General features: G+C 47.9%; 4 protein-coding genes and 1 long non-coding RNA gene across 6 annotated transcripts in view; 4 read left to right on the top strand and 1 right to left on the bottom strand.

Moving 5' to 3' along the window:
- LOC309541263 (uncharacterized protein) overlaps window positions 1–12,577 on the top strand; it is a 225,739-nt gene that overhangs the window by 1,476 nt on the left and 211,686 nt on the right. The window lies entirely within an intron of this gene.
- The window catches only part of LOC309541504, a 146,244-nt gene that overhangs the window by 5,225 nt on the left and 128,442 nt on the right, over window positions 1–12,577 (bottom strand). The gene's annotated exons all lie outside the window — the stretch shown is intronic.
- LOC309541341 (uncharacterized protein) overlaps window positions 1–12,577 on the top strand; it is a 129,310-nt gene that overhangs the window by 13,025 nt on the left and 103,708 nt on the right. The window lies entirely within an intron of this gene.
- The window catches only part of LOC309541380 (uncharacterized protein), a 124,438-nt gene that overhangs the window by 28,789 nt on the left and 83,072 nt on the right, over window positions 1–12,577 (top strand). The window lies entirely within an intron of this gene.
- Window positions 6,682–9,714, top strand: LOC309541275 (uncharacterized protein). The gene is made up of 2 exons (XM_082238936.1): window positions 6,682–9,338; window positions 9,563–9,714. The coding sequence occupies exon 1, from the start codon at window positions 7,117–7,119 to the stop codon at window positions 9,064–9,066; it is 1,950 nt and encodes a 649-aa protein (XP_082095062.1). The 5' UTR covers window positions 6,682–7,116; the 3' UTR covers window positions 9,067–9,338; window positions 9,563–9,714.

The raw sequence follows: 12,577 nt of genomic DNA, 5'->3' as shown, positions 1-12,577 counted from the left end.
TAATAATTGTAGTATTTATACCCTGTCCATCTGGTTTGGTTTCCCCAGCCACTCTGGGCAGCTTCCAGTACATATAAAAGACAGGAAAACATCAAACATTATAAACCTCCTGACACAGGGCTGCCTTCAGCTGTCTTCCAAATGTCAGGTAGTTGTTCATTTCCTTGACCTCTGAAGGGACGGTGTTTCACAGGGTGGGTGCCACCACCGAGAAGGCCCTCTGCCTGCTTCCCTGTACCCTCACTTATCACAGAGAGGGGACCATCAGGAGGACCTCAGAGGAGGACCTCAGTGTTCAGAGTGAAGGATGGGGGTGGAGACGCTCCTTCAGGTCTACAGGGCCAAGTTGGTTGAGGGCTTTAGGTTGCAGATCTTCCTCCTCCATAATGATCTCCAAGTCCGACATATAGTTAGCAGAATAGGAAAAAACACTCAGAAGCAGCAAAAAATCCATTCAGCAGATAAATTTAGTACTGAAGGCAAAGAATCATAACAATCCAAAAACTGAATTTACAGTAAAACCCTAACTTAGCTTACCAAAACAGCACTCAAGTAAGAAAGACACAGGCAGAGTAGAGAATAGCAGAAAAGGAAGTGGGACCAGGCGCTTTTCAATACTGTGATTTATAAACAATTCAATGTCAGAGTAACCTTGGGACTGGATAACAAGCTTGGCTCACTCCAGTTTAAACCAGCTTCTTCTGGTTCCCAAAACAAGGAAGGTTCAGCATAACCTCATTACAACTGATCCCACCACCTGCTCTCCGCAGAAAGGAAACTCCCTTATTAGCTAAAATGTTCCAGCTAGAGAAAACACCAGCTTTGAATCACTCAGAGCAAAACTACTAGGACCTCCTTGAACCAATAGACTAGGAATGATCTCTATATGTTAGATCAATACTTTTTTTTGCCTGAAAGATGAAACCATGACACTTTAAAGATCAGCACAAGCAGTTTGAATTGTGCTCGGAAATGCACTGAGAGCGAGTGAAGATCCTTTAGGACAGTGTTACAAGGTTGAACTTTTCATTAAGTACAGTTCTCCCTTTGCCTTGAATATCCAGCTTTTTCAGTGCCAGATTAGGGTAGTCCTGTGTCAGAAGAGGGGCTCGAGATCAGGCAGCACATCAACATTATAAAGAACCATTGGGGTGGGTGCTTCCGTCTGGGATTTCCATTTGCCAGCTGCTTTCCTTCTGCTTCTCCTGCTCTCTCCATGCAATGTGAGGCATGTAGATGGAGGTCCATCTCCCAGAACAGGAGCTTCCCTGAGCACCCATTCAGCTGACCCCAAGCACCAAGCCTTGTCACTAGTTCTCTGACTGACCCAGACCACAGTCCCTGGAAAAGACTTAGACCTGGGTCTCCCAAAATGGTCCACTTGGACCTCTTGAGGCCATTGGGACTGTGAAGGTGACTCATGAAGATCTAGAGGTGGAAACAGGGCTGGATGGAGGATTATAATAATAATATAATAATAATTTATTATTTATACCCCGCCCATCTGGCTGAGTTTCCCCAGCCACTCTGGGCAGCTCCCAATCAAATGTTTAAAACAGTACAGCGTTAAATATTAAAAACCTCCCTGAACAGGGCTGCCTTCAGATGTCTTTTAAAGATAGGATAGCTGCTTATTTCCTTCACATCTGAAGGGAGGGTGTTCCACAGGGTGGGCGCCACTACCGAGAAGGCCTGGTTCCCTGTAACCTCATTTCTCACAATGAGGGAACCGCCAGAAGGCCCTCGGAGCTGGACCTCAGTGTCTTTATGATGCAGAGTATGGGGAATGTCCAAAGGAACGATGGACCAGAGAAAGAGAGGGCCTGTTCATGGACAGAGAGCAGCTGCCTTTCCTGTGAGGAAACAATTGATTTGAAAAGGCTGTATTCCAAGATCATGCTGCTTTATTAACGATGATTGAGGATTAAGAAAGGTTGCTGCTGCATTACTATCATTTGATGACATTGCTTTTTCATTTGCTGTGCGTAAGAGGGGTGGGGTGGGTGTTTAGTTGGGTGCGGGAATTTTTTTGATTTAATTTAATTATGGTGTGTTTGTAACATTCTCTTTTTTATTGTTTTGTTTGTTTGTTGTATAGGTTTTAATTTGATCTTGAGGGGAGGGGTCAGGGCTGCCTGGGAGTGGATCCCAACAAACAAAATGGCTGGGGCAGGTTCCACAGGGGGGGATGTACTGGGACAACCAACCTCAGTGATCACGGGTAGGAGGAGGAGCTACGCTAAGACCAGACCACGTCATTACCGAGGAAGCGGGCTTAGTCATTGTTTGAGGACTATCCCTGCCTCCAGGTCTGGTCTTGACCAGACGGGATACTGGAATCAGCAAAGGGATACCCACACAACCTGAAGGTGCTGCTGTGCAATGCCAGGTCAATGATCCATAAAACCATTGTGATCCATGACTTGATCATGGATGGAGGACTTGACCTGGCATGTATAACAGAGACCTGGTTGGATGAAGCAGATGGGCCTGTCCTTGCCGCTGCTTGTCCGCCAGGTTTCTCTTACACACAGCAACCCAGGTCATGTGGGCGGGGAGGGGGGTTTGCAGTGATTTTTAGGAAGTCATTAGTTTGCACCAGGCGTCCTATTGGGAAGACCCAGTTTTCTGAGTGCATGTTCTGGAAGTTGGGCAATAGGGGCAGTACAGGATTCCTTTTGGTGTACCGACCTCCCCGCTGCACCAAGGATTCCCTGCCCAAGCTGCTTCAGGTCATGGCGGATGTTCTCCTGGAGACACCTAGTTTGGTTGTCCTAGGGGATTTTAACATCCATGCCGACACGACCTTACAATGGGCCGCTCGGGGCTTCATGGAAAGCATGGCCTCCATGGGGCTGTCCCTGAATAAGTCTGGCCCAACCCATAGCCGCGGACATGCCTTGGACCTGGTGTTCACCTCTATGGATGTTGGTGATCTGACACTAAGTAAAAGCAAAACAAAAGAAGTGCCATTCTCAGATCACTTCCTGGTGCAGCTGGACTTCTCCGCGACCCTTCCCCTCTGCAGGGAGGTAGGACCGATTTGGATGGTCCGCCCCTGCCACTTAATGGATCCAAATGGTTTCCAGAGAGTGGTAGGGGATGCTTTATCCCATGTTGATGGCCTTTCAGCTGATTCCCTGGTGGCCCGCTGGAATGTGGAGTTAACCTGGGCTATTGACTGTTTGGCTCCGAAGTGCCCTCTCCGATTGCATGGAGCCCGAACAGCCCCGTGGTTTTCCACGGAACTGAGGGCAATGGAACAATCGTTGAGACAGCTAGAGCAGTGTTTCCCAACCTTTTTTGGGCAAAGGCACACTTGTTTCATGAAAAAAATCTCGAGGCACACCACCATTACAGCCCCGTGACGTCAGCGCGCAGCGTCACGCCGGGAGGGACACGAATTGCTAGCAAATTACATAATCACCTCCTTGAGGGCTGGCTCATCTTCTCCGAAGGCAGAACCCCATTGATTAACAGCACAGACTCACACCATAGCCAAGACGAGGGGGGAAAACCTCAGTCATGCACAGTCATGCACATGTGGGGGCTAAATGAGGACGAAGACCGGGCAGAGAGCAGGGTTCAAATCACCCCACCTGGCCAGGACAATCCCTGGGTGCTCCCTTGGGCCACTCCCCTGACCCACCTCGCAGGGCTGTTGTTGCGAGGATAACACGGGGAGAACCACGCGCGCCCCCGGGAGCTCCTTGGAGGAGAAAGCGGGCGATGAATGCAATGCACGAAATATATGAGAGGCGACCAGGTTTTGCAGGTGAGGGGCCCCCGCCAGCCTCCGCTTCCAACACCCGGCACAACGACGCTGAAGTTTCCCCCCGGGCTCGGCTCGGGGAGCAGCGCTGCTCCCCCCCAGCTCCCCTTCGCCCTCCTGGCTCTCTCTGCCGCCCACTGGGGACCCCCCTCACCTGCCAAGTCCGGAGCGCCGGTGGAAGTTGCATGCATGCATGCAGGGCGCCGCGTTGCCATTGCATTGCACTGCACTCCATGCAACGCCTGCACGCATGCATTGCCTTGCACGCCCGCCAAGGGGTCTCCCCGCGGTCTGATGCGTCCCCTCTGGCGCGGATGCAGCATTACAAAAATAAAAAACCCCCGACGCAGCCCTACCTGGGGGGCAGTCTCCGCCTCCGCCGCTCCGCCTCCGCGGGGATCCCTGGGCTCCATCCTGCCGCCTGATCTCCGCGGGGGCGCAGGCAGGCTGCGCGGGGTCTGCGCGGAAGAGCCCCTGCCCGCCCGGCCGCCGCTGCGCTCATTCCATGGCCGGGAGAAAAGTGCTTCAAACAAAACGCCTGGCCCGCCAGGCCACGCTGGGAAATGTAGTTCGCGCACCCCGCGCGGGCGCGGAGCCCAAGGGCGAGGGGACTACGGATCCCGGCAGCCCCCACGCCGGGGACGGAGGGGGAGAGGCCGGGTGCAGGGATGGAGGGACGGGTGGGCGAGCGAGTGAGTGGCAGCCGCCAAGCCTTGGCCGAGAGCCAGGAAGGGCCTCCCCGGAGGAGGAGGAGGAGGGAGGCGCAGAGCGGGAGGGAGGGAGGGAACCCCAGGGGTCATCTAGTGACGGCGCCCCAATCGAAAATTTGACTTACAAAAAAAAATCTTTCAATTTTTTTAATTTTTCCCGCGGCACACCAGGCAACATCTCGCGGCACACTAGTGTGCCGCGGAACAGTGGTTGGGAAACACTGAGCTAGAGCACCGGTGGCGGATGACCCATTCTGAATCTGACCAGGTTAGAGCTGAATGTTGAGCCTACCAAATGGCGGTAGCGATGGCGAAGACTACTTTCTTCACCGCCTCTATTGCATCTGCAGAAAACAGCAGAAGGAGACATTTTCAGGTGGTTCTCAATTTAGCGGAACCACCTGCTCCATCAGGGCTCAGTATGGGCCACATGATCTCCTGCAAGATTTGCAAAGTTTTTTACAGATAAAGTCGCTCAGATTCACTCAGGTCGCTCAAGTCGCTCAGGTAGACTCCACCGTGGAATCAGGGCCGGGGCGGGAAAGTGCTAGGGTCTGTCTAGTCAAGTTGTGTGGGATCAATTCAAACCTGTTACCCCCGAGGATGTGGACAGACTGCTTGGACGAGTGAAACCAACCACTTGTCTCCTTGATCCTTGCCCATCCTGGCTTATAAAAGCTAGCCGGGAAGGACTGGGCGATGGGCTTTGTGGGGTGGTGAATGCTTCCCTCCGTGAGGGAGCCTTCCCAGACCCGCTGAAAGAGGTGGTTATTAAACCGCTTCTTTAAAAACCATTTTTAGATGCAGCCATGATGCCCAACTATCGCCCAGTCTCAAAGCTTCCATTCTTGGGAAAGGTGATTGAGCGAGAAGTTGCTGAACAACTCCAGGCACGCCTGGAAGAAGCGGACCATTTGGATCCCTTCCAGTCGGTATTCAGGCCTCATCATGGGACTGAAACTGCCTTGGACTCACTGGTTGATGATCTCTGGTGGGCTAGGGACAAAGGTTTCCTAGTTCTGCTGGATCTCTCAGCGGCGTTTGATACCATTGAGCATAACATCCTTCTGGACCGTTTTGAGGGGCTGGGAGCTGGGGGCACTGTCATACAGTGGTTCCGCTCCTTTCTCCTGGGCCTTGTCCAGAAAATGGTGTTGGGGGATGAGTGTTCAGACCACTGGGCTCTCACTTGTGGGGTGCCTCAGGGTTCTGTCCTCTCCCCCATGCTTTTCAACATCTACATGAAGTCGCTGGGAGAGATCATCAGGGGGTTTGGGCTGGGTGTTCATCCATATGCGGATGATACCCAGCTCTACCTCTCATTCAAATCAGAACCAGTGAAGGCAGTGAAGGTCCTGTGTGAGTGTCTGGAGGCAGTTGGAGGATGGATGGCAGCTAACAGATTGAGGTTGAATCCTGACAAGATAGAAGTACTGCTTTTGGGGGACAGGAGGTGGGCAGATGTGGAGGATTCCCTGGTCTTGAATGGGGTAACTGTGCCCCTGAAGGACCAGGTGCGCAGCCTGGGAGTCATTTTGGAATCACAGCTGTCCATGGAGGCGCAGGTCAATTCTGTGTCCAGGGCAGCTGTCTACCAGCTCTATCTGGTACGCAGGCTGAGACCCTATCTGCCTGCAGACTGCCTTGCTTGAGTGGTGCATGCTCTGGTTATCTCCCACTTGGACTACTGCAAAGCGCTATACGTGGGGCTACCTTTGAAGGTGACCCAGAAACTACAACTAATCCAGAATGCAGCAGCTAGACTGGGGACTGGGAGCAGCCACCGAGACCACATAACACCGGTCTTGAAAGACCCACATTGGCTCCCAGTACGTTTCCAAGCAAAATTCAAAGAGTTGGTGCTGACCTTTAAAGCCCTAAATGGCCTCTGTCCAATATATCTGAAAGAGCATTTCCACCCCCATCGTTCTACCTGGACACTGAGGTCCAGCACCGAGGGCCTTCTGGCATTTCCCTCACTGCGAGAAGCCAAGTTACAGGGAACCAGGCAGAGGTCCTTCTCTGTAGTGGCACCCTCCCAGTGGAACGCCCTCCCACCATATGTCAAAGAGATAAAAAGTACCAGACTTTTAGAAGACATCTGAAGGCAGCCCTGTTTAGGGAAGCTTTTAATGTTTGATGTATTACAGTATTTTAATGTTTTTCTGGAAGCTGCCCAGAGTGGCTGGGGAAGCCCAGCCAGATGGGCAGGGTATAAATAATAAATTATTATTATTATTATTATTATTATTATTATTATTATTATTATTTCCTAAAAATTGGGAACATGGGTAGGAAGCGGGGGAATGTAGGAGATGTTGAAATAAGAGAAGGGGCAAATGGTGTTTGATTTCTTCTTTTCCCTTTGTTCTCTTCCTTGGAATCCAAAAAGGACTTCCTCTCTGCCCACTCTGAAGAAGGTGATACAGAAGAACATCAGAATTCCAGGGGACGGGGAACCTTTCATTTCATTAGGAACAGACATTGAAATGTGCGAAATGTGGAATATGCTTCACTGAATGAGCACACATAGCTCACATCAATTAACTCACAGGAGAGAAACCTTTTAAAGATTTGAAGTGTGGAAAGAGTTTCACTGATAGTGAAAAACCTAGAACACATCAGCGGACTCCCATGGGTAAGAAAGGATTCAAATGCAGGGAGTGTGGGAAGAGCTTCAGTCAGAATGGAAACCTTAAATTACACCAAAGGACTCACACAGGGGAGAAACAATATGAATGTATGGAGTGTGGAAAGAGCTTCCGTCGAAGTGATACACTTAGAATACATCAACAAACTCACACAGGGGAGAAACCATATGAATGTATGGAGTGTGGAAAGAGCTTCCGTCGAAGTGATACACTTAGAATACATCAACAAACTCACACAGGGGAGAAACCATATGAATGTATGGAGTGTGGAAAGAGCTTCTGTCGAAGTGATACACTTAGAATACATCAACAAACTCACACAGGGGATAAACCATTTAAATGTATGGAGTGCAGAAAGAGCTTCAGTCAGCTTGGAAACCTTAGAACACATCAACGGACTCACACAGGGGAGAAACCATGTGAATGTGTGGAGTGTGGAAAGAGCTTCAGTTCCAATGCAACCCTTAGATCACATCAACGGACTCACACAGGGGAGAAACCATATGAATGTATGGAGTGTGGAAAGAGCTTCAGTTATGATGCAGGCCTTAGATCACATCAACGGACTCACACAGGGGAGAAACCATATGAATGTATGGAGTGTGGAAAGAGCTTCAGTCGGAGTGCAAACCTTAGATCACATCAACGGAGTCACACAGGGGAGAAACCATTTAAATGCATGGATTGTGGAAAGAACTTTAGTGATACTAGAACCCTTAGAATACATCAACGGACGCATACAGGGGAGAAACCATTTAAATGCATGGCTTGTGGAAAGAGCTTTAGTGATAGTGGAAGCCTTAGAAAACATCAACATATTCACACAGGAGAGAAACCATTTAAATGTATGGAGTGTGGAAAGAGCTTCAGTTTCAGTTCAAACCTTAGACAACATCAACTGACTCACACAGGGGAGAAACCATTTAAATGCATGGAGTGTGGAAAGAGCTTTAGTCAAAATGCGCACCTAAATTTACACCATCAAACTCACATAGGTGAGAAACCATTTAGATGTATGGAGTGTGGAAAGAGCTTCATTCAGATTGGAAACCTTAGAATACATCAACGGACTCATACAGGGGAGAAACCATATACTTGTATGGAGTGTGGAAAGAGCTTCAGTCACGATGCAGGCCTTAGATCACATCAACGGACTCACACAGGGGACAAACCATTTAAATGCATGGTGTGTGGAACAAGCTTTAGTTATGGTGGAAGCCTTAGAACACATCAACGAACTCACACAGGTGAGAAACCATTTAAATGTATGGAGTGTGGGAAGAGCTTCAGTTTCAATTCAAACCTTAGACAACATCAACGGACTCACACAGGAGAGAAAGTATTTAAATGTATGGAGTGTGGAAAGAGCTTTAGTTTCAATTCAAACCTTAGACAACATCAACTGACTCACACAGGGGAGAAACCATTTAAATGCATTGAGTGTGGAAAGAGTTTTAGTGATAGTGGAAGCCTTAGAACACATCAACGAACTCACACAGGTGAGAAACCATTTAAATGTATGGAGTGTGGAAAGAGCTTCATTCAGATTGGAAACCTTAAAAGACATCAATGGACTCATACAGGGGAGAAACCATTTAAATGTATGGAGTGCGGAAAGAGCTTCATTCGGATTGGACACCTTAGAATACATCAACGGACTCATACAGGGCAGAAACCATATAAATGTATCGAGTGTGGAAAGAACTTCAGCCAGAGTGCACACCTTAGACAACATCAACGGACTCACACAGGAGAGAAACCTTTTAAATGTATGGAGTGTGGAAAGAGCTTCAGTTATAGTGGAAACCTGAGAGTACATCAACAGACTCACATCGGTAAGAAACAATTTAAATGTATGGAGTCTGGAAAGAGCTTTAGTGATAATAGAAATCTTAGAAAACATCAGCAGACACAAAGGGGAGAAACCATTTAAAAGTATGGACTGTAGAAGGAGCTTCAGTCAGAGTGGAACCCTTGATTTACATCAACAAACTCCCACATGAGAGAAACCATATAAATGTCAAGTAGACAGAGGTTCAGTCCTAGTGGAATCCTACATCTACAGACTCATGGACAGGAAGAACTTTAACAGTTGACATCCTACAAACCCATCAACCCTCGAAAGAGGAGAAGCTGTTTAAAGGGAAAGATTGCAGAAAGTGCTTTAGTTATAATGGAGTGTTTAAGGAACATCTAAGAGCCAGTGTAGTGTTAGTGGTTAAGAGTGGTAGACTCATAATCTGGGGAACCGTGTTTGCGTCTCCGCTCCTCCACATGCCGCTGCTGGGTGACCTTGGGCCAGTCACACTTCTTTTAATTCTCTCAGCACCACTCACCTCACAGAGGAAGGGAAAGGAGAATGTTAGCCGCTTTGAGACTCCTTCTGGTAGTGATAAAGCGGGATATCAAATCCAAACTCTTCTTCTCAGAGGGGAGAACCCATTTAGATGTATGGAGTGAGGAATGTGTTCCTTTCAGAGTTTACTCTTCTTCACAGCAATGAACTCAGCAGAAAATCCATCTTAAAAGCATGTTGTGTATTTGAGGTTCTGCTGTTTATATGTAAAAGTGTATAGTAATGGACAGAGTGCCTGAAGAACTATGGATGGAGGCTCGTAACATTATACAGGAGGCAGCAACTAAAACCATCCCAATGAAAAAGAAATGCAAGAAAGCAAAGTGGCTGTCCAACGAGGCCTTACAAATAGCGGGGGAGAGAAGGCAAGCAAAATGCGAGGGAGATAGTGAAAGATACAGGAAATTGAATGCAGATTTCCAAAGAATAGCAAGGAGAGACAAGAAGGCCTTCTTAAACGAGCAATGCAAAGAAATAGAGGAAAGCAACAGAATGGGAAGAACCAGAGATCTGTTCAAGAAAATTGGAGATATGAAAGGAACATTTCGTACAAAGATTTCCATAATAAAAGACAAAAGTGGAAAGGACCTAACAGAAGCAGAAGACATCAAGAAGAGGTGGCAAGAATACACAGAGGAACTATACCAGAAAGAAATGGGTGTCTCGTATACCCCAGGTAGTGTGGTTGCTGACCTTGAGCCAGACATCCTGGAAAGTGAAGTCAAATGGGCCTTAGAAAGCACTGCTAATAACAAGGCCAGTGGAAGTGATGATATTCCAGCTGAACTATTTAAAATTTTAAAAGATGATGCTGTTAAGGTGCTACACTCAATATGCCAGCAAATTTGGAAAACTCAGCAGTGGCCAGAGGATTGGAGAAGATCAGTCTACATCCCAATCCCAAAGAAGAGAAGTGCCAAAGAATGCTCCAACTACCGCACAATTGCACTCATTTCACACGCTAGCAAGGTTATGCTTAAAATGCTACAAGGCAGGCTTAAGCAGTATGTGGACTGAGAACTCCCAGAAGTGCAAGCTGGATTTAGAAGAGGCAGAGGAACCAGAGACCAAATTGCAAACATGCGCTGGATTATGGAGAAAGCTAGAGAGTTCCAGAAAGACATCTACTTCTGCTTCATTGACTATGCAAACGCCTTTGACTATGTTGACCACAGCAAACTATGGCAAGTTCTTAAAGAAATGGGAGTGCCTGATCACCTCATCTGTCTCCTGAGAAATCTCTATGTGGGACAAGAAGCTACAGTTAGAACTGGATATGGAACAACTTTTCCTGCTTGGCAGGGGGTTGGACTCGATGGCCCTTGTGGTCTCTTCCAACTCTATGATTCTATGATTCTAACTGATTGGTTCAAAATTGGGAAAGGAGTACGACAAGGCTGTATATTGTCTCCCTGCTTATTTAACTTATATGCAGAATTCATCATGCGAAAGGCTGGGCTGGTTGAATCCCAAGCCGGAATTAAGATCGCCGGAAGAAATATCAACAACCTCAGATATGCAGATGACACAACCTTGATGGCAGAAAGTGAGGGGGAATTAACCCCTGCTTGGCAGGGGGTTGGACTCGATGGCCCTTGTGGTCTATTCCAACTCTTTGATTCTATGATTCTTCTATGATTCTATAAATAACCTTTTAATGAGGGTGAAAGAGGAGAGCGCAAAATATGGTCTGAAGCTCAACATCAAAAAAACGAAGATCATGGCCACTGGGCCCATCACCTCCTGGCAAATAGAAGGGGAAGAAATGGAGGCAGTGAGAGATTTTACTTTCTTGGGCTCCACGATCACTGCAGATGGTGACAGCAGTCACGAAATTAAAAGACGCCTGCTCCTTGGGAGAAAGGCGATGGCAAACCTAGACAGCATCTTAAAAAGCAAAGACATCACCTTACCAACAAAGGTCCGTATAGTTAAAGCCATGGTTTTCCCAGTAGTGATGTATGGAAGTGAGAGCTGGACCATAAAGAAGGCTGAAAGCCGAAGAATTGATGCTTTTGAATTCTGGTGCTGGAGGAGACTCTTGAAAGTCCCATGGACTGCAAGAACATCAAACCTATCCATTCTGAAGGAAATCAGCCCTAAGTGCTCACTGGAAGGACAGATCCTGAAGCTGAGGCTCCAAGACTTTGGCCACCTCATGAGAAGAGAAGACTCCCCGGAAAAGACCCTGATGCTGGGAAAGATGGAGGGCACAAGGAGAAGGGGATGACAGAGGACGAGATGGTGGGACAGTGTTCTCGAAGCTACCAGCATGAGGGAGGCAGTGGAAGACAGGAGGGCCTGGCGTGCTCTGGTCCATTGGGTCACGAAGAGTCGGACACGACTAAACGACTAAACAACAACATAGTAATGAAATAATGAAGGTAACATCTCACAATAGTGATTATAATTTTAGATGTAAGGTACCTTTTGATAGTGAGGGGGAGAGGGTGAATCTGGATTTCTGGTGGTGAATTAGGATTAGGGCTGGGCGATATATTGATCTCATCCTATACTGGTTTCTAGACTACATTGTGATAACCTTTTAAAAACAATTGATATGGCAACACCCCACAGATCACAGTGTGTGTTTCTGGGATGCTCATTTGCCTGGAAGCAGCCGGCAGAAAGCTTTTCTTTGTGAAGCCCCTGAATATGCTGAGTTGCTGACTAACCTCCCAGACGACAGGAAGCGAAAGACACACATCCTTTGCTCTGTGTCCTTCCAGCCTCTTTCCTCCCTTGCTCCCTTCTGCTGGTTTGTGTGCCTGACTTAGATATCTTGTGTGCTGTATTTTTTTTCTGCTGAAACTGGATTTGCTCTCAGGAGCTACGTTTTGTGCCTCACTGGGGACCCAGTAAGAACTGTATGCTCTGAAAGTTCAGTAAACTATTACTGAAGAAGTCCTGCTGCCTCTGTGTGTGTTTTTGACCTCAGTGTGGGTCTTGCTCTGCACGTGGCCCCTACCCTGCTGCTACTTGGCTCATGCCCTGGAGTTGCTCTACTCAAGCATGCAAGACGGTTTTTGCACCAAACTCTGTCATCCCCCCACCGCATGATCTCCAAGCACTGATTCTTCACCCAAAC

The sequence above is a fragment of the Podarcis vaucheri genome (genome assembly GCF_965113315.1).
Source record: "Podarcis vaucheri genome assembly, chromosome: 10".
Classification (NCBI taxonomy): Eukaryota; Metazoa; Chordata; class Lepidosauria; order Squamata; family Lacertidae; genus Podarcis; species Podarcis vaucheri.
The sequence above is the reverse complement of the archived record's forward strand: the minus strand, read 5'-3'. Positions and strand labels throughout refer to the sequence as shown.